The sequence below is a fragment of the Hemitrygon akajei genome, chromosome 2 (assembly GCF_048418815.1).
Source record: "Hemitrygon akajei chromosome 2, sHemAka1.3, whole genome shotgun sequence".
In the NCBI taxonomy this organism is placed as follows: domain Eukaryota; kingdom Metazoa; phylum Chordata; class Chondrichthyes; order Myliobatiformes; family Dasyatidae; genus Hemitrygon; species Hemitrygon akajei.
In genome coordinates this window covers 14,039,618-14,061,541 of record NC_133125.1, presented here as the reverse complement: position 1 = coordinate 14,061,541, position 21,924 = coordinate 14,039,618, and the positions used below count along the sequence as shown (strand labels likewise).

Sequence of the window (21,924 nt, the reverse complement as noted above, 5' to 3'; positions counted from 1 at the left end):
ATATTGTTCTGTAACTGTATCTCTAACTCTAAACTTGGAGTTATTCATGCGTGGAATTTGTTGCCACAGGCAGCTGTGGAGGCTAAGTCTTTATGTACATTTAAGGCAGAGATCGATAGATACTTGATTGGTCAGGGCATGAAGGGATGCAAGGAGATTGAGGCTGAGAGGAAAATGGATCAGCCATGATAAAATGGCAGAGCAGACTTGATGGGCCAAATGGCCTAACCTGCTCCTGTATCTTACAGTCTTGTCTAAAACCACAATCAGAAATCGGTAAAGATGAACGTAGATACAATCCTACATCAAGAGACAATAATGATTCCCTGAAACTAGATCATCACACTCGGCAATCTCTCAGATACTGGAATTTCTGGGAGGACTTCATCATACATTGAGTGTTGGAACAGAATTACTTACTCAGGAAGCAGTTTGAACTTATTCAAGTTTATCTCAGGCATGAACGTATCACTTTCAAAGTCTTGAAGAATACGAGTCACAAATAGCCGGTGTGAAGCCGGGCTTTCCAAGGCCTCCTGGAAAAGTGGTTTTAAAGTCAGCATCACTGAAGGGTTCTCTCTTTCCAACCACCAGCTTTCATTTACTCATGGTCCTATACGTTCCACTATCACATACACAGTGAAGATGGTAACTTCAATCGAACACAAACTCAGTAAACAGGAATCTGAATATATACGTTTCTTCACATTTTACATCAACATAGTGCTAGCTATGCAAATTCAACTGGTTAGGAAGCTTTGCAGAACAACTGACAAACAATAAATTTCCAATTCTGGTCAAGAAGCAAATGACAGAATGGAGGGAGGCCACCTGGCCAGAGTGCACACTAGCTCCATTTGTCAAAATATATTTATTCCCAGAGTATGAATATTTCATTTTCTTGCAGGTATTTACAGCAAAATAAAGAAATACCAATTTATGAAAAACTCTACGCAAAGACAAACAACCAATGTGCAAAAGACGACAAATAGTGAATTAATTGATTGATTGATTGACTAATACAGAGAACAGGAGTCCTTGAAAGTGAGTCTATAAATCGTGGAATCAGTTTAGAGTTGCAGCGAGTGAGTTATCCATGCTGGTTCAGGAGCCTGATGGTTGAAGGGTAATAACTGTTCCTGAACCTGGAGGTGTGGGTTAGGTCCCTCCTGCCTAATGGTGGCGGCAAGAAGAGGGCATGGCCTGGTTGGTGGACTCCTTGATGATGGATGCTGCTTTCTCATGGTAATGCTCCATTTAGATGTGCTCAATGGTGAGGAAGTCATTTCCTACAATGGGCTGGGCTGTATCCACCACTTGCTGAGCAATCTATCCAATCACCCTCCTTCACCTTCTCCCATAGGCTCACCAGTTCTTTCTGTTTAGGTACTAACCAAGCTCTTTGTCGAGCATTATGACTGGACCTGCCTCCACTACTACACCTGTCGGTGCTAAAAGAACACGCTTTTAGTTCTTCTGCCAGTTGCATTCAACTTCTGATTTATGTACAGCTGAAATCTGAAACATACAGTGAAATGTGCTGACTTTGTTAACAACCAAGACTCCCAAGGATGTTCTGGGGCCAGCCTGCAAGCATTGCGACACATTCTGGCTCCAACATAGCACGTGCACAATGCACAGAACACACTGAACGACAAAGCAACAGTAGCAAAACAAGCCCCGTTCCTCCAACCCACCCACACGCATACATAGTCTTTGGTCTCCAGCAGACTTGAGGATTTGTAGACATTGGGTTTTCAACTTCCCCAGTGGACACACAGAGCTTTGCAGGCTTAAAGCTCAAGGCATGGGGCCTCAATTTCTGGACTTCCAATCGACCCAGGACTTGCCGATTATGACAGCTGAAGGCCTGAAATCTAGGCCTCGACCTCTTCATACCTAGGGGGTCACCGGCCCTCATTCCACCTGCCCGCACGAAACTCTGATCCTATTACATGCCAACAATTGTAGGTGTTGTCCTTCCTGGTCTACCAACCCAACATCTGACCATGTCCATGTCGGTTACCTTCAAATGCAGAGCAGAGGCTGAGACTCAGCCTGCCCTCCACATCACTGACCCCAAACCCTAACTCCCCAAAACCTAACTCCCCAAAACCTTGCCTTTGTTATATTCTTAGAATGCATGGATTCTGTCAATAATGGGGTTTTAAAGAACAAATGGGGCAGCAGGTTTTTTTAAAAACTTGTTTCTGGTTAAAACATGGTTCCCTTCAAAATGGAGTATGCAATAGTGGAATATCCTGGGAACAAGTTATAGCCAAACTGATGAGGTTCCCCCAGGGATTCCAGTTTCCTTCCTTGTCCCAAAAATGTGCAGGTTGTTAGGTTAATGAACCATTGTGAATTGCCTTGTGTATAAGCTGAGTGGTAGAATGTGGGCAGAAGAATAAGTTCTAAAGAAAATTAGGGGGGGTAAAAGAGATTGGGAGCCTTACCTGAGAAATTATGTGCTGGCAGTGGAGAGGATCCAAACGAGATTCACAAGAATGATCCTGAGGAATGAATGGGTTAACATATGAAGAATGATTGATAGCTCTGGGCTAGAACTCACTGGAGTTTAGAAGAATGGGGTGGTGTGGGGCAGGAGAGATATGACTGAAATCTATTGGAAGACCTGGATAGAGTGGACATGGAGAAGATGTTTCCTATAGTGGGGGAGTCTAGGAGCAGAGGGCACAGCCTCACAATAGAGGGACCTCCCTTTAGAACAAAGATAAGGAGGAATTTTGTTAGCCAGAGGGTGGTGAATTGGTGGAATTTATTGACACAGATGGCTGTGGAGACCAAATCATTGGGTATATTTAAAGCGGAGGTTGATAGATTCTTGATTAGTAAGGGGTCAAAGGTTACAGGGAGAAGGCAGGAAAATGGAGTTGAGAGAGATAATAAATCAGCCATGAATGATGGCAGAGCAGACTCAATGAGCTGAATAGCCTATTTCTGCTCCTATGACTTATGGAATATGCACACTTAATGTTTTAGGAACAGTTCCTTTCCCTCTGCCACTAATTTGCTCTCATTTTGCACAATTAATATATTTCTTATTGTAAACTAATCATTTTAATGTATTTCACAACAAATTTTATGGCATGCATGTTAGTGGTATCATTTAGGGTCCCCCAGCACCTAGGACATGCTCTCTTCCCAATGCTGCCATCATGGTATTGTATTGTATGTAATTAGTTTTGCTACAAGTGTATGGGACATTGGAAAAAAGTTGAATTTCCCCATGGGGATGAATAAAGTATCTATCTATCTATCTATGAAAGAGGTACAGCAGTCTCAGAACTTGCATCGCCAATTTCAGCAACAGCTAATACTCCTCAACCATTAGGTTCCTAAACCAGAGGAGACCCCATCACTGAACTGTTCTCAGAAACTCACTTTCAAGAACTCATCTCATTCTTGATAATTACTACTATTTATTGTTTTTTTTTTGTATTTCCACAGTTTGTTGTCTTTTGCACATTGCTTGTTTATCTGTCCTGTTGAGTAGGCTCCCATTGGTTCTATTGTGTTTCTGGTATTTACTGTGAATGCCTGTAATAAAATGAATCTTGAGGTTGTACATGGGGATATATATTTACTTTGATAATAAATTTACTTTGAACTTCGGTTTATAGCACCCAATTCAAATTGTAAATTGCCTTTAAAACTCGCCTATCTCATTCTCCAGTTGCTCACGGAGTGCCAGGCAAACTGGCAAAGATCCAGAGGGCCAGTTTCTATCTGAACTGCAGTAAGGTGCTGTTTCTCTGTAGTAGTCCAGGGATCCCGTTTCAGAATGCACACAGAGGAATGTTGTCTCAGAGAGAGTGGGACTTGTGTGTTCATGGACATTTATGCAGGGACACACCAAACCTCCTGAGGGTTATAAGAAATGGCTAATTCAGTCCATTGAAATGGATTATGGAGATCTGGCATGACATCAAAAACCTTGACAAACTTGCATAGATGTGCGGTGGAGAGTGTATCGACTGACTGGCGACATTATGGCCTGTAATTTGAACATCAATGCTTTTGAGTGGAAAATCCAATAAAAGGTAGTGGATTCAGCCCAGTACATCACGAGTAAAACGACGGAGCACATCTACATGAAATGCTGTCATAGGAAAGCAGTATTCACCATTAAAGATCCTCACCGCCCAGGCCGTGCTCTTTTCTCGCTGCTGTCATCAGATAGAAGGTACAAGTGCTTCAGGACTCGCACCACCAGGCTCAAGTAAAGCTACTACCCCCCAACCATCAGCCTCTTGAATAAAGAGCATAACTATGCTCATCTTTTGAGATGTTGTCACAACCAATGATCTCACATTAAGGACTCCTTATCTTGTAATTTCATTCTCTTGTTATTCATTGCTATTTATTTGCATTTGCAGTTTGTCTTCTCCACTCTTGCTCTTTCATTGATCCTGTTTACAGTTACTGTTCTATAGATTTGCTAAGTATGTTCGCAGGAAAAAGAATCACGGGTGTATGAGGAGGTACGTATGTACTCTGGTAATAAATTTTACTCTGAACTTCTGTTATCGTGGCTATCCCTCGAGGTCGAGGATGATGGTCTTCATTCCGTTGGTCTATCACAGAGTGAAGACGCCTGTGTGTGTATTTGTTTAACGTGTACTTGATGTGGCACTCCAAGAAGCGCACGATACTTCACAAATCAACCAACTGATTCCAGTGGCATGGAAACCACGACGATTGGAGCTGAAGGATTTGTTGCCGCCTTCATCCGCTTTCACAGCCGTTGAGTTTGAAGTAACTTCGTCTGCCTCTTCCACCGTTGAGGTCTTGGTTGGATTGTACCGCCATGGGTGACCCTACCAGGAGCATAGCTCCAGACAGCATCGCTCTCGGGATCTCAGGACCACACAAGCTTCTCCACCACGACAAGGTGACAATCCACGGAGAAGCGAACTTCGGTAAAACTGCTTTCAATAAACAGCTTTTCAATTACACAATGAACGAGGTATTTTGCCCAATAACAATTTATTAAAACTTCAACAGCCATTAATTGCTAGAAAATCAAACTCTGAGCTACAAAAGGAAATCTATTAACCAAACTGAGTTCCAGCAACATTATGCTCAATTGGACAATGACGCAGCTAACAACAGCAGTTGGTGTCTCGCTGCCTTCAAAAGGATCTAGAATCTTTGTTTTCTCTGAACTCCTACACAGGATATCCTTGAAAAGGGATGGAGAGCAGTGAAGCCTTTGATATTAATGTCCTTGGAGACTGTTGGTTTCTGACTCATACTTCATTTTTTATTGGTCTTTCTCATTTTTAGGCCATGGTGAAGCACGAAGGCTCCCAGACAAATGACCTTTATTAGTAGCATTGCTCTTCCATTCTTTGTCATTGCTGTTTCCATTTTACAGGTGTAAACATTTATCAAACATAAGATTAATAGAGCATTCAAACAAATTATAATCAACTCCCAGACATTAGTGGGTCTTCAGGTCAACTTGTAAATTTAAAAAAAAACCTACTTAAAGTAACAAAACTATCTACATTCCACGCCAAAACTTTTTTTGGATGAGTCATTTTTGACCCCTCCTGACATTTTGGTTAATTGAAGGTCCCTTATGCAACCTATGACATTAAGATCTTTGTTCAGCAGGGGGTTGAGGCTTGTTGCATTGGGAGATGCCCCAAGTCGTTGACTATTCCTTTTCACAGATGCTGCCTGGCCTGCTGAGTCCCTCTAGCTGTGCACAGGGGGAGATTGAGTTCGCATCTGCAGGCCAATCGTCCCAGCCAGGCCCACACGTCAAGGCTAAGGTCCGCATCAACCCAAAAAAAAGCAAGACGAATAACTACTACAGCAAAAATAAATCTGTGTACAGCCATTCACGAACACAAAATATTCCAGATCGTTCCCAGCCAGTGAAGTAGAATATGAAGTTATGAGTCAGAGAGCCACACAGCACAGAAATAAGCCCTCTGGGCCAATACATCCAAGCTGACCAAGTTGCCTAGTCCTATTTGCCTGCATTGGGGCCATACCCCTCTAAGCCAGGGGTTCCCAACCTGGGATCTACGGAGCCCTCGGTTAATGGCAGGGGTCCATGGCATAAAAAAGGTTGGGAACCCCTGCTTAGAGTCTAAGCCTTTCTTATAGATAGATAGATAGATACTTTATTCATCCCCATGGGGAAATTCAACTTTTTTTCCAATGTCCCATACACTTGTTGTAGCAAAACTAATTACATACAATACTTAACTCAGTAAAAAAAAATATGATATGCATCTAAATCACCATCTCAAAAAGCATTAATAATAGCTTTTAAAAAGTTCTTAAGTCCTGGCGGTAGAATTGTAAAGCCTAATGGCATTGGGGAGTATTGACCTCTTCATCCTGTCTGAGGAGCATTGCATCGATAGTAACCTGTCACTGAAACTGCTTCTCTGTCTCTGGATGGTGCTATGTAGAGGATGTTCAGAGTTATCCATAATTGACCGTAGCCTACTCAGCGCCCTTCGCTCAGCTACCGATGTTAAACTCTCCAGTACTTTGCCCACGACAGAGCCCGCCTTCCTTACCAGCTTATTAAGACGTGAGGCGTCCCTCTTCTTAATGCTTCCTCCCCAACACGCCACCACAAAGAAGAGGGCGCTCTCCACAACTGACCTATAGAACATCTTCAGCATCTCACTACAGACATTGAATGACGCCAACCTTCTTAGGAAGTACAGTCGACTTTCATTTCCATTTCATCTCCATTCAAATTATCTTTTAAATGGTGCAACTGTACTCACCAGTATCACTTCCTCCAGATGCAAACATTCACCACTCTGTGAGAAAGGTGACCCTCAAGTCCTGATGAAATCTTTCCACTCTCATTTTAAACCGTACCCTCTGGTTTTAGAATTCCCCTACCTTGGGGAAAAGGCTTCGGCTATTTACACTCCAGGGAAGAAGGTCCCAGCCCCAGCCTATCCTTTTGGCAAGCCCTCCAGTCTTGGTCACATCCTTGCAAATTTCTTTTGCACCCTCTCCAGTTTGATGACATCCTTCCTGCAGGGCCACTAGACTGGCACACAGTACTTCACATGGGACTTTACCAACGTCTTGTAGAGTGTAACCCATGCCAACTCTTGTACTTAATCTTCAGTCCAATGACAGAAGGCGAACATACCAACAATTCCTTCAACACCCTGTTTTGTCACTTCCAGGGAACCAAGTACCTGTACCCCTCGGTCTCTGCTCTACGGGGAGCTAACACTGAAGATGAAGCACTTTTACTTTACCTCTTCTAGTTTATCATTTGCCAGCAGTGCAGCTTCTCTCCTGTCCTGCTGAAGGGTCTCGGCCTGAAGCATCGACTGTTCACTCTTTTCCTGTGCACTTTCTCTGTAGCTTTTACACTTCCTTATTATTTTATCTTGCACTACCCCAATACACTGTGTAATGATCTGATCTGTACGAACATACAAGACAAGCTTTTCACTGTTTCCTGACACGTGTGACACTAAATCAAATGTAGTTTCCACTGTTGAGGAGTCATTATCAGGCTTTGAAGGACACTGGGATGGACTGGAATTTCTGTTTTAAAGCACTGCTTTACCAGCTGGTTTTAGATGCTGCTTTGCAATCAAAGCTGCTGTATGTGAGTTCATTGTTTGTCAATGTTTGATTGAAAGGCGACTGACTGCAAAAGTGGCTGCTCAAGGTTGTACAAATCCAGATAAAAGGAAACTTCACGGATAAGCATGATTATTCTATAACCATACTGTAGACTCAGTTTAAATAAAGACAACTTGCTGCGGCAAAATAAAATATTCCTTGACTTTTTATACACTGCAGATAGAAAAATACAGAATGGATGCTTCTCTCTTCCTTCCTCCTAAAACACCAGAGTTTAGCCAAAGTTATAGCCCTTGATGGGGCATCAATGTTTTAAAAAAAGTCTTTCCTTTAAAGCTCAGGGGCAGAAGATGAGGAAATGAGCAATGGGACAAGGCACGATAATAGTTCAGCATGGACTAGATGGGCTGAAGAGCCTGTTTCTGTGCCGTAATGTTCTATGACTCTATTCCCCACTCTGACCTGCCTATCACTCCCCTGGGCCCCCTCCTGTCAAATTCCTTCCTCTCCAGCCCTTGATCTTTCCCACCCACCTGGCTTCACCTATCACCCTCCTCTCCCCTCTTTTTACTCTGGCATCCTTCCTAGTCCTAGTCCCGATGAAGGGTCACGGCCCAAAACATTTATTCATTTGCATATATGCTGCCTGACCTGCTGAGTTCCAACAGCATTTTGTGTGCACTGAAGTTCAATTTCTCCGGATTCTTTTGTACATCAAATCACTTACAGGAGATACAGTACTGGTAGTGTTGCTAACTAGGGACAGAAGGATTTATGGGGAGTAGGGAACTGGGAATATTTTCACTGCAATACTGAGAGTCATTTTCTCACAAACACAAGAAAATGGGCAGAGGCTGGAAATCCAAAGCAACACACGGAAAATGCTGGAGGAACTCGGTAGGTCAGGCAGCATCTCTGGAAAAGAGTGCCCAGTTGATGTTTTGGCTCTCGGCTGCTCACTCTTTTCCACTGGATGCTGCCTGTCCTGCTGAGTTCCCCCAGCATTTTGAGTACAATGCTTTCTCACACCGTCTTTGTTGCCCATTTGCAATCCAAATGACTTGACAATTATACATTTCTTTTGAAATGAGCAGCCTTCACCTCATCAAAAGCAAGGTCTGACTGCATGCAATGATCTTTTAATTCAATACCAATCCGATCCAATAGACTGCTTAAATTAGGCAGCCAGCTCATGGAAGGCACAATAGAGAACATCAAAGTGATTAGTCATGGATGTGGACAAAGGGATCATAGACAGAAAACAAATTACAAAATGCAATCCTTTTATCTTTAAAAGTCACTTTCCTTTGTAGCCATTTGGCTGATGGTTTTATGCAAAAACCAGGGAATTTAAATAAAATGTTCTTAATATGAAAATTGGGAAAAGACAATTTTAAGGGTTCATTGAAATGAATGTTTTTTATAAGCATTAAAGCCACAATTCGATTAGAAGCGTTACCGTGAAAATGGGTGCTCAAGATAACTGCATAAAAGTGCAGCAAAGACCGTTCCAGCTGGTTCCCACTGCCAACTGTAGATCTAATAGGAAGCATAAATGAAAATTTAAACGATAGGCAGTGTTTCCCATTTCAAAAACTGTCCTCCTTGGCTCTGGTAAACCAAGCACCTGTGATAAACCAAGCAACACACACACACACACACACAAAATGCCGGAGGAATTCAGCAGGCCGGGACAACTTCAATGGAAAAGAGTCAGTCGACGCTTTGGGCTGTGACACTTCTTCAGGACTGACCTGCTGAGTCTCTCCAGCATTTTGTGTGTGTTGCTTTGGATTTCCAGCATCTGCAAACTTTCTTGAATCTGTTGCAAACATACAGTGTTGTTAGAATGACAATCAGATTTAGCCAGCCCCATCATGGGCACTAGTCCCCTCCGCATCGAGGACATCTTCAAAAGAAAATGCCTCAAAAAGACACAAAAGTGTCTCTACTCCCAGGACATGCCTTCTTCTCATTGCTTCCATCTTGGAGAAGGTAGAGGAGCCTAAAGACACACACTTAATGTTTCAGGAACAGCTTCTTCCCCTCCGCCATCGGAACAGTAAACAACCGACCTACATTTTCATTCAGGCCATTAATATACATGACAAACAGTCGAGGTCCCAGTACAGATCCCTGCGGAATGCCACTAATCAGTCCTCCAGCAAGAATAAGTCCCTTTGACCACTTCCTTCTGTACTCTATGGACAAGCCAGTTCTGAATCCAAATGGCCAATTCACCATGGATCCCATGCATTTTAATCTTCTGGATGAGCCTCCCTTGAGGGACCTTGTCAAACGCCTTACTGAGAAACAGTTCTGCATCCATCAGTCACACTCATCACCATGTTAAAAAACTCCATCAAGAAAGACATGACTTGGCCCTCAAAAGGCTATGCTGCCTCTCCCTAATTAGGCCACGGTCTTCCAAATGCTCCTAATTTCTATCCCAAGGAATTCTTTCCAGTAACTTCCCCACCACTGACCTGAGAATCACTGGTCTACAGTTCCCAGGATAATCCCCGATTCCCTTCTTGAATAATGGAACAAGAGTAGCCACTCACCAGTCTTCCAGGACCTTGCCTGTGGCTAGAGAGGACTCAAAGATATTGGCCAAGGCCCCAGCAATCTCTTCACTTGCCTCTCTCAATAACCTGGGGTATAGCACATCAAGTCCTGGGGACTTATCTATCTTAATGCTCTTTCAGAGACCCAACACTACCTCCTCCTTTACCTCAAAATACCCCAGCATATTAATACGCTCAGCACTGATCTCCCTATCTCCTATATCATTCTCCTTGGTGAATACTGATGTATGGTTCTCATTAAGGACCTCACCCACATCCTTCTCATCCAAACACCCACCTTTATCCTTGAGTTGTCCCATTTTCATATTTTCTTAGTCTGCCCCATTCAACAGTAGCCCATCCCCTAGGACATCGGGAATCAGATTAACAATTGGAATAATCCTGGTATCTTCTCTAAGGTGTCTCTGTATGCCCTGCCCATGGAATGCACAGGTTCCCCCCAGTGCTCTGGTGTCCTCCCACAGTCCAAAGACATACTGAGTATGTTTTTTGGTTATTGTAAGTTGTCTTGTAATTAGGTTATGGTTAAATTGGAGTTGTCAGGCTTCCTGAGGCAGCTCAGTTCGAATGGACAGAAGGGCCTATTCCATACTGTATTGATAAATAATAAAAAACTCTAAAATAATAAACCTGCAACAAATTGCAGCACTAATAACTTGCATGTAGCTGGCTGTAAAGATGTTGAAGTTAACCGTGTAGCTTCTGCTAGATCTGATAATTATAAATAGAGCAGTACAAGTTTTACACAGTACCTTATAGAGAGCGCTGCCCCCAATTATCCAGACTAGATCCACTTTTTCCTGCAGATCTGAAGAGTCCAGCAGATCTAGGGCAGAGTCTAAGTCACGTGCCAGGTAATGTGCTCCATCGGGCAGTTCCCTGGGAAACAGAACAGCAGAGAGCCAAGTGTTACTGCAATAACTGCTAAGCCACAAGCAAGGAGGATTTAAAACCTAGTTTACCAAATTAAAAGTTGTATCACAATTTGATATGTCACCAAAGGCTCTTAACAAAAATTTCTACAGGCATACTTTGTGGAGAGCATTTTGACAGGTTGAATCACTGTCTAATCTGCAGCAGCCACCATACAGGATCGGAAAGAGCTGCAGAGGGTTGTAAACTCAACCAGCTCCGTCATGGGCACTTACCTCGCCAGTTCTGTCATGGGCACTTACCTCGCCAGCTCCTTCATGGGCACTTACCTCGCCAGTTCTGTCATGGGCACTTACCTCGCCAGTTCCGTCATGGGCACTTACCTCGCCAGCTCCATCGTTAAAAGGTGATGCCTCAGGAAAGTGGCATCTATCATTAAGGACCACCACCATCCAGGACATGCCCTCTTCCCATTACTACTAATAGTGAGGAGGTACAGGAGCCTGGAGACACACTCAATGTTTTAGGAACAGCTTCTTCTCCTCCACCATCAGAGTTGTGAACAGTCCATCTTGCTCTTTTTTTTGCACTACTTTTATATATACTTTTTCCCCTCACCCCTTAAGGGTGGTGTGTATGTGTAATTTTCCCTCAATCTTGTGTGCTCCACCAGAGGCCTGGGAGCTTGAGGGCTTGGCTGTTCCTAGTAGTGCCTCTGCATCTTTGGTATACCTCGGTAGTCTGGTGCCCAGCGCTGTTAACCGTTATGTCTGTAGCCGAAGCGGAACATGGTGGGCTTGTTATATCGGTGCCAGAACGTGTGGTGGCTCTTGTAGACTGCTACCTCACATCCCTGGGTTGTGTTAATTGTTAGCACAAACAATGCATTTCACTGTGTTTTGATGTAGTACGCTTGACAAATAAATCTAACCTAATGTTTTACATAGTTGTACCCTAATCTCTTTACCTTTACGTTCTGTACCCCAGCCAATAAAGGCATGCATCCCGTACACCTTCTCAACCACCTTACCTACTGCTGCTGACTTCAGGGGTTCTGGGTACATCCTTTAGTCTTACAATTCACTGACCTTTCCTTCAGACATCCCAAAATGCATCACCTCAAATTTTCCAGGATTATGGAGACAGCCAACACAGAAACAGGCTCTTTAGCCCTTCTAGTCCATTATTCTACCTAGTCCCATCAACCAGCACCTGGAACATAACCCTCCATACCCCTCCCATCCAAACTTCTATTACATATTGAAATCAAATCTGCATCCACCAATTCCACTGGCAGCTCGTTCCACACCCTCACCATCCTCTGAGTGAAGCTGTTTCCCCTCAGCTTTCCCTTAAATATCTGCCTTGGCTCTATCCATGGCTCCTGCTGAATTGTTTGAACATGTACGTCTTCGGAATGTGCGAGAAAACCCAAGTGGTTACAGGGAGAATGTACAAATTTCTTACAGAGAGAGGCGGGAATTGAACCCTGGTCAGTGATCCGTGGTGCTGTCAAGCACTGTGCTAACTGCTCTGCTACTGTACCACCCACAGATAAAGACAGATGTGGATCAGGCATCAAGGAATTGCAGTAGAATCAGTTTCCTCATTTATTATCAAAGAATGGATAAATTATACAACCTTGAGATTTCAAACAAGAGTACAACCTGCAGTTGCTGGAAATCCAAGCAACACACACAAAATGCTGGAGGAACTCAGCAGGCCAGGCAAAAAAGCACAATTGACATTTTGACAAAGGGTTCTGGCCCAAAACATCAACTGTGCTCTTTTCCATAGATGGTGTTCAACCTTGAGATTTGTTTGCTTACAGGCAGCCACAAAGTGAGAAACCCGAAAGAACCCAATATAAAAAAATAAAATGAAGACTAACACCCGATGTGCAGAAAAAAAAACACAGATCATGCAAACAATAGAAGCAAGCAACATTCCAAATGAAAATGAGGCTTTAGACCCGAACCCCAGGGCAGCCCGGAGTAGGCCCAAGCCTTGGTATCAGTCCATTATATTAGTGGGCATGGAGCACAGCATTTGGTCAACCATCGCTGAAGGGTGAGTGAAACCGGCTCTCGCCTCCAATCCTGACACCCTATCCTTCCAGTGTATTGTTTAAGTTGTCCAAACATTGTATTGTACCTCGCACTAGGACCTGGGCACCACTGCAGCAAAAGGCTTCGGGCCTAGAACACGCTGCCCAGCGACTTGCTCCGGGCCCAGATTGAAGCCACTCATGATTTCTCTAAATTGGCTCGGCACCCAGACTCACACCCAGGCCAGATGTGCACACACAAAGTTGATATGAATTGATTTATGAATTTTACTTTCAATATTCATTGGTAGCTTTTTCTCTCGTATTATAAAACCATAAGACACAGGAAGAGAATTAGGCCATTCGGCTCATCGAGCAAGCTCTGTCATTCCACTGCGGGGGATTTCTTGCCCCTCTTAACTCCATTCTCCTCCCTTCTCCCCAAAATCTTTGATGCCCTACTAAACAAGAAACTGTCAGCCTCAGCTTTAAATATCCCCAATGACTTGGCCTCCACAGCTGTCTGTGGCAATGATTTCTACAGATCCACCACCCTCTGGTAAAGAAATTCCTCCTCGTGGTCATGTTGATGGTGTGATCATCCTTAACAAAGGGAACACAAGACGTGTTTCTGAATAGGCAGTTGAGACCCATGTTTAATAGCGGCACTGACGGACAAATGGGCTTGAAAGGGGCAATCGAGATCACCTCCTAGCTGATGCTGAAAAGAGAGTCCTCGTTTCAAGGTTCAAACTCACCTACAAGTACCGCCTGATAAAACCAGGTGAGGATTTATATTCACAGTATTACAAATTCTGCCAGCTTATTTGACGTTTCCCACCCCTTGATTTCTTGATTTAAAAATGTCTGAAGAGAAAGCTATTACCTATCCCTTTTTTTTGCAATTATTTTTAAATTAACCAGAATTAGCAGCGTATGGGACTGCAGTCTGCTGCTTGTAAGTTGTATTGCTCACATCAGAAATTCAACTCACTTTCATTTCCAACAGATGCTTTACTGAGGGGAAATGTCTCCCACGCCTCACCACAGGATGTAGACTTCAAATGTGGCTCCCTATGGTCACCTCAGAAACTTTCAATACATGACATTTAGAGAGAGCTCGCAGGAGTAAAGCGACTTTCTATTATTGACTGACACTCAAAGTATCTACTTTTATTCTAATTATAGAGCTTTATAGCTGCTTTAAGCTCCACTTAAAAGGGCAGCAATGTTTGCTCGATAGAGGCTTCAGATGCACATTTATCTGATCAACAGAGGCCAAGAGACAATTGTCTAATGTAGTCAGGAACACTCCCCGTCAGGGATAGTGCTTTGTTCTACAGAGGCAACATTACATCCTTGGATGCTTTATAAGGCTTTGGTCAGACTGCACTTGAAGTATTGTGGCCAGTTTCGGATCAGAATCAGGTTTAATATCGCCGGCACACGTTGTGAAATTTGCAATACATGATAGTATAGAAAAAACTGAATTACCAGAAGTATACATGCAGTAAGTAGTGCAAAAACAGAAATTAAGAAAAAAGTAGTGAAGTAGTGCTTACAGGTTCAACCTCCATTTAGGAATCAGATGGCAGAGGGGAAGAAGCTGTTCCTGAATCGCTGAGTGTGTGCCTTCAGGCTTCTGTACCTCCTCCCTGATGGTAACAGTGAGAAGACACCATGTCCTGGGTGGTGTATGCCCTTAATGATGAACACATTTTTGAGGGACCGCTCCTTGAAGATGTCCTGGATACTATGGAGGCCGGTGCCCATGATGGAGCTGACTAATTTTACAACTCTCTGCAGCTTACTTCGATCCCACCGCCCATACCAGACACTGATACAGCCAGTTAGAATGCTCTCTGCAGTACATCTGTGGAAATTTTCAAGAGTTTCAGTGACATAACAAATCTCCTCGAACTCCAACTGAAATATAGTCAGTCTTGCCTTCTTTATAGTTGTATCAGTATCTTGGGACCAGGTTAGGTCCTCAGAGATATTGACATCCAGGAATTTGAAATTGCGCACTCCCTCCACTTCTGATCCCTCTGAGAACAGGTGTGTGTTCCCTTGGCTTACCCTTTCTAAGAAAATGAGTGAGAGGGTGGAGATACGACGCCGCCAAAGTAGGTATGAGGTTCTCCTTCTCTGAAGGTCACCCTTGGGCAAGGTGTAGCACATGCTTAGCCGCCCAACCAGGGTCACGTGAAGCCATGGGAGCAGGTGGTGGATGGCTGTATGAGCAGCTGGTGCACATCACAAGTCCTGGTGATGTGACCACTGGCACCAGGCAGGCAATCTCTGAAGACTATTGATAATGACTGGGGTCAACCACCTTTTAAAGATACTCCCCAGAAGGAGGCAATGACAAACCACTTCCGTAGAAACATTTGCCACAAACAGTCATGGAAAGACCATGATCACCCACGTCATACAACTCATAGTGAACAAACAATCTAAGGTGTGCTGGCATTGGAGAGGGTCCAGAGGAGGTTCATGAGAATGACAATGTTAACATATGAGGAGCATTTGATGGCTGAGCACCTGTACTCACTGGAGTTAAGAAGAATGAGGGAAGATCTCATTGAAACGTCAAATATTGAATTGTCTAGATAGAATGGATGTGCAGAGGACATTTCCAATATTGGAGCATTCAGCCTGAGAATAGCATTTCCCTTGAGAACTGAGATGAAGAGGAATTTATTTAGGTAGAAGGTGATGGATCATTGCCATAGGTGGCTGTGGAGGTCAAGTCATTGATTATATTTAAAGCAGAGGCTGACAGGTTCTTGATAAGTAAGGGAGCCAATGGGTATAGGGTGAAGGTAAGAGAATGGAGTTGAGAGGAATCATAAAGCAGCCTTGATTGAATGGTGAAGCAGACTCGATGAGCTGAATGGTCTAATTCTGCTCCTATGTCTTATGGTCTTTGTGTTTTAAAAAATTGCCACAGTACATGTCATTTCTGCCTCTGACTCCAAACAACACCTTCACTCTGGAGTACAATTGTTGAAGTTCAAAGATCAGCTTTACTTGTCACATTTACATTGAAACATACAATCTTCTGATCTTCCATCCATTTGCTGATGGAATAGCAACAGAACCACTACAGGATGTCAAAGGACCACCACTGGCAATCATAGAACCACTACACGTCACCAGACATCACAGAACCACTACACATCACCAGATATCACAGGACCACTACACGTCACCACCACCGGAAATCACAGGACTACCACACATCACCAGATATCACTGGACCACTACACATCACTGGACCACTACACATCACCGGACATCACTGGACCACTACACATCACCGGACATCACTGGACCACTACACATCACCGGACATCACTGGACCACTACACATCATTGGACATCACTGCATCAACTCAACCATTGTTGTAGTATTTTGCTTTTATTCTGTTTTATTTAAAAATACTTCTGAACTCAAAAGGCTTTTCAAAACCACACTGAATTCACGAGGTGAAACCCAAGACTTATTTATCCACACCTTTCATTTGGGCACAAAGTGTGAGCAAATGTTTTTCGAAAAGAGTATTGTTGAATAACCATGCCAACATTAGTTACATCATCAACAGCCAGTGTGTGGGATGGAACTTCACATCGTACTCAAAACTTCCCAAAGATTACACATCATTTTATTTCCATTAAGCTGACAAAGCATAGCCACTTAGATCCAAGTGCAAGCTGTTCTAACTGAATACCACACTTATTTTTTGAAAATGCTTTTAAATCAGAACTTGCGGCACATCATGTTAACCGATTTCCAGCTGCCTCTCAATGTCTTCCACTACCTCATTCCAGCTAACAGCTTTGTGCATTTGTATTTGCACTTCTATGCTCTTGCCCTTTCATTGATTCTGCTTACAGTTACTATTCTATAGATTTGCCAAGTATGCTGGCAGGAAAATGAATTTCAGGCTTACATGTGGTGACATGTATGCACTTTGATAATAAACCTTCCATTGAACTCTGAATAAAACTTACCCCAGTCTCTTTTACGGTCTCATTATGCTGGTCCCCACTTATAACATCCACTGACCAGCAATGAACGTAATATTCCAGCTGAGGTTTAGCCAGATGCTGAGACACATCCTAGGATGTGTTGGGACACAACAGTAATTTAAACTGGGGTCATCTGGTGTTTCGGGTCTTTCAACGTCAGACACCCTCTTCCAGGCGACCCAGACAGAGTAGACCAGGCCCGGCTTGTGTCCCAGCAGCATCGGTCCACGGGTCACCTCTTTTGACCCACAGCCATCTGGAGGCTCGCTCAACAGCCTCTGTGACGGTCCGCACGGTTCTTTCTTTTTAGCCCCCGTAATGCCAAGGAGAGAGTAGGTTCTGTACAGCGAGCAGTAGCAAAACCTCTGCACCTCATATCGTGCCCTTCACCCCCGTCTCTGGCACTGCTCTACCAGCTCCTGGCATTTGGCTTTCCTGCGTTCAAATGCCCCCTCAATCCAGTCTTCCCAAGGAACTGACAGTTCTACTGTGACCACCTGCTTCGAGGTTTCTGACGGAATGACCATGCCAGGCCTCAGTGATGGAAGATGCGATGAAGTCAGGGAACTTTAATTGCTTGCCAAGATTGACTTCCAGTTGTCAGTCAGACGCTGAGGCTTATAAACCTGTAACATTACCTCGCGTTTCTTGAACTCTCTCTCCTCGACTAACGAAGGCCAACACACCACGTGCCTATCACCTTGTGCAGCAACTGCGAGGGATCTACAGACATAAACCCCAAGTCAACACTACAAAACATTCCACCATTAACCCTGTACGCTGCCTTCAAATTCGATCTTCCGAAGTGAATCGCTTCACAGTTTTCTGGGTTGAACTCCAGCTGCCACTTCTCAGCCCGGCTCAGCATCCTGTCAATGTGCCGTTGTGACCCCGGACAGCCTTTCACACAGCCCACAACACCACTAACCTTCATGACATTTGCAAAATTACCGACCCACCCTTGAGATGGGCGCCCTTGCCATATCCTGGCTATTTGTGTGACTCCTCGTACAATTGCCCTACAGGGGCAGCCACACTTTCAGCTGTCAAATACTTTGTTCTGGCATTCACACATTCACTGCTGTATTCTCCAACACCCCCTCCCCCCACCAAACCCTCTTCACTCACACAGTCTTAGTCAGTGGCCTTCTTATGGCTTGATATTTGATAATTGTTGAGTGCGATGTGTTGGTATTCATTGGAAGAACAAACAGAAGCTATCTCTGATTTGGTTCCTCAACGCTGTTATAGCCAGGGGTGGCAACGGGGACAAGCTCCCACTACCTAATAAATGCTCCCAATGGCGTGCATCTCAAATAGCCTCCGACCACCAGGATCACCTCTCCGCTTTCACGTGTGACTTAGCTACCTAACCCAGTGGAACCACTCCTACTGACAGGCAAAGGGGCAAAGGTGGGTTACTGGTGCCTTAAAAACAATCGTTTTGGGCAGAAGGAGCTCATCAGCTGTGCTTGACAGGTCAGCTAGAAGGAAAACTCTGATCTCAAACCTCCACGGCCTTGTGGCTATACCCACTCATGAGGAAGGCTTTGGGGAGTAAACCCCAGAACTGGAGTCCCTAAGGCAGTCCTACGTTGATAACTCTGGCTGACAACTCCTGTGAGGACGCTGGTGCTAAACTTTATCTGCCTCTGCCGTGCCTTTGGATTCGTCAGCTGCGTGGAGAGGGGGAGCCTGCTACACGGGCAACAGCTTACTCTCCATATCGTACTGCCCTGGCTTGCGTATCATGTAGACAGCTAGGATACAACATCCATGGTCGACCCCGACCAGCATTGCTGTATTATCTTGCAAAAGAGTTCAGGCAGGGCATGACCTGATAGAACGAGGTACTGGGGAAGAGGAGAGGGCATTGTATTTGTGTTTGGCATCTCGTGACCAGTGGTGTACCACAAGGATTGTTGCTCAGACCTTAGCTCTTACTAACATTCTAGCTATGAGTGTAGGAGGAATAATTATTAAAACTTGCAAATGACACAGCAGTTGGTGGTGATTTGGGGAGCACAGAGGTACAAACTGGCAGGTGATAGGTGAAGCCGGGTGAGGGGGAAGGTGGGTGGATGAAGTAAGACGGGAAGTGATAGGTGGAAAAGATGAAGAATAAAGGAATCTGATAGGAGAGGAGAGTGGACAATAGGAGAAAGGGAAGGAGGGACACCAGAGGGAGGTGATAGGCAGGTGAGGAGAAGGGATAACAGGGAAGCGAGAACTGGGAATGGGAAAAGGGAGAGAGATGACCTGAAGTGAGAGAAATTGATCTTCATCTTGTCAGGCTGGAGGCTACCCAGACAGAATAGGCGGGAGTGTTTCAACTAAGAGGAGAGATTGGACAGGGCGAGTTCACTTCCCTTGGAGCAGAGGCTGCCTACTAAATTGTGAGGTGCATAGCCAGATCAGAAAGGAGGAATCCTTTCCCCATAGAGCTACCTAATACTGGAGGCACAGGTTTAAGGTTAGAGCTCTGAGAGGATATGAAGAAGTTTCCCCCAAAGACTGGTTAGAATTTGAAAGACATTGTTTGACTGAGAGGTGGAACAAGGAACTCTCACAACATTTAAGTATTTAGACGCCGGCTGAAATTGCCAAGGCTATAGACCAATTGCAGGCGAGTGGGATTTGAATCGGTAGGTATTTTATGGTTGGCCGAAGACGCTGCAGGTTCCTCAACGCTGTTATAGTCAGAAGTGGTAACGGGGACAAGCTCCCAATGGCGTGTGCCTCAAATAGCCTCTGACAACCAAGCCCAGCTCCTTAGCTACTAAGCCTGGTGAAACCGTTTCTACTGACAGGAGAAGGGGCAAAGGTGCATTACTGGCGCCTTAAAACAGGTTGCTGTGGGTAGATGGGTCTCATCAGCTGTGACTGGCAGTTCATCCAGGAGAAGGAAAACTCTGATCTCAAACCTCCGCTGCCTTGTGAATATACCCACTCATGGGGAAGGCTTCGGGAGTAAACCCTGAGGGGAAAATCTGGAGCTCGAGTCCCTGTGGCAGTCCGTCGTCGAGTTCAACGCTGACTGGCAACTCCTGCCATGCTGCTGGTGCCAAAATGCATCCGCGTCTGCCGTTCCCTTGGGTTCATCAGATGTGTAGAGAGGGGGAGATTGCTACACGGGCAACAGCTTGCTCTCCATATCGTACTGCCCTGGCTTGTGTACCTAGACAGCTAGGATGCAACACCCATGGTTGACCCTGACTGACAGAAACCTCGAAAAAACAGAAGGGTCTGTCCGTGAGCTTCATAGACATAGGGGTCATACGTGTTGATCCACCCTGGATCAACATGTTGGAGTCTTGCGCGTTTCAAGGACTCCGTCAGGCAATGCCAACTCAAGGCCACCCATGTTGGGACGGCTGCGGGCGAGATGCCAGACGAAGACTGATCCAACCCCGGCTCCCGAACAGACAGACTTGCGTCTGCCCCTCCCGGGCCACACTTCATCGTAAGTCCAGCCAAACTTTTAAACATATGCTTGCCCCAGCAGCATCCCAACCCAGGGCATCCTCCACCGGGTCCAAGCATGCCCTTTCACCAAGATCTGAGAGGGCTTTGCTGTGGCCCATCGACGCGGCCACGAGCTGGAGGAGAGGCTTGACAGAAAAAAATTAGAAATGTGAAGAGAAAAACACCTGCCGTATGAAACAACTACACAAGATGTATGACAGACATTTGCTGTATCCCACAGAGAAAAATTATGTAAAAGGTCAACATAAAACTGCCTGATGTGACACAGGGAAGAATTTCCTGAATGTGCCCACGGTTTATTTTTTTATGCAAATTCACTTAATTAAAATTAATATTAAAGCAAACATATTTCTATAAATTTTAATTTCTAAATTAATGTTGCCTTAAGCATTTTTGTGATCTTTTGCTAATTCTGATTCATGAACACACTAAACAATGCTTAAAAATGCACTGGAAAAAAAGGTGAGAAATTACAGTCATGTAGCTAACTTTAAACCCCTAATGATTCAATGCTTTGACAACTGGTAGCACAGACAGTGGACTAACTGTTGTTAACCATACATCTGTGCTTGTTCAACATTAATCTCCACATCATTACTGCAGGGAAGAAGGGTGATTGGAAGAAATGGTTTTGGGTTCTCCAAGTAAAATAGAAGCAAAATCTCTGGATTAGGTCTGTGAAGGTATTCAACAAGGGCAGTTTCACACCCATGAGCGTGGTTGTCCTTGTTCTCCTCATCACTGGTTGTCTTAAACAAACAGCACATGAACCTACCCAGTAAAGGGTCAACAGAGAACAAGATAAATCAAACAGCAACAGGCATTGAAAATATGATACATACAAGAGTGAATATCACGTTGCACACAACACCGCACTGTGCAAAATACAGTACCACTCTTGAAATCATTTGACCAAATAATCTACATCAGTTTCTAAAAATAGGAAAGTACTCTACTTGTCAACTTCGACAAAAGCCAATTAAGATAAAATAAAATCTGCATTTAAAACACTACCTGGAAAAAGACATCAGAACTACTTTAAACACAAGAAAATGTACAGATGATGGAAATCCAAAGCAACTGACACAGAATGCTGGAGGAATTCAGCAGGTCAGGCAGCGTCTGTCGAAATGGACTAACAGTTGATGTTTCAGGTCGAGACCCTTCTTCAGGACTGGGAAGGGGGTAAGGCACCAGAATAAAAAGGTGTGGGGGGGGGGGGGAGGGCAAGAGGATGTACTTTATTTATCTTACTTGCCACATATGCAAATTTACATGTCTCAG

At 44.3% G+C, this 21,924-nt stretch overlaps 1 protein-coding gene across 1 annotated transcript in view; it reads right to left on the bottom strand.

Annotated features, from left to right (window-relative positions):
• dhfr (dihydrofolate reductase) overlaps positions 1-21,924 on the bottom strand; it is a 33,960-nt gene that overhangs the window by 2,822 nt on the left and 9,214 nt on the right. Inside the window, exons 4-5 of the mRNA XM_073067317.1 lie at positions 10,952-11,078; positions 421-536 (exon numbers count right to left, since the gene is read on the bottom strand). Of these exons, the coding sequence (XP_072923418.1) occupies positions 421-536; positions 10,952-11,078 (243 nt within the window). The remainder of the gene's footprint in view (positions 1-420; positions 537-10,951; positions 11,079-21,924) is intronic.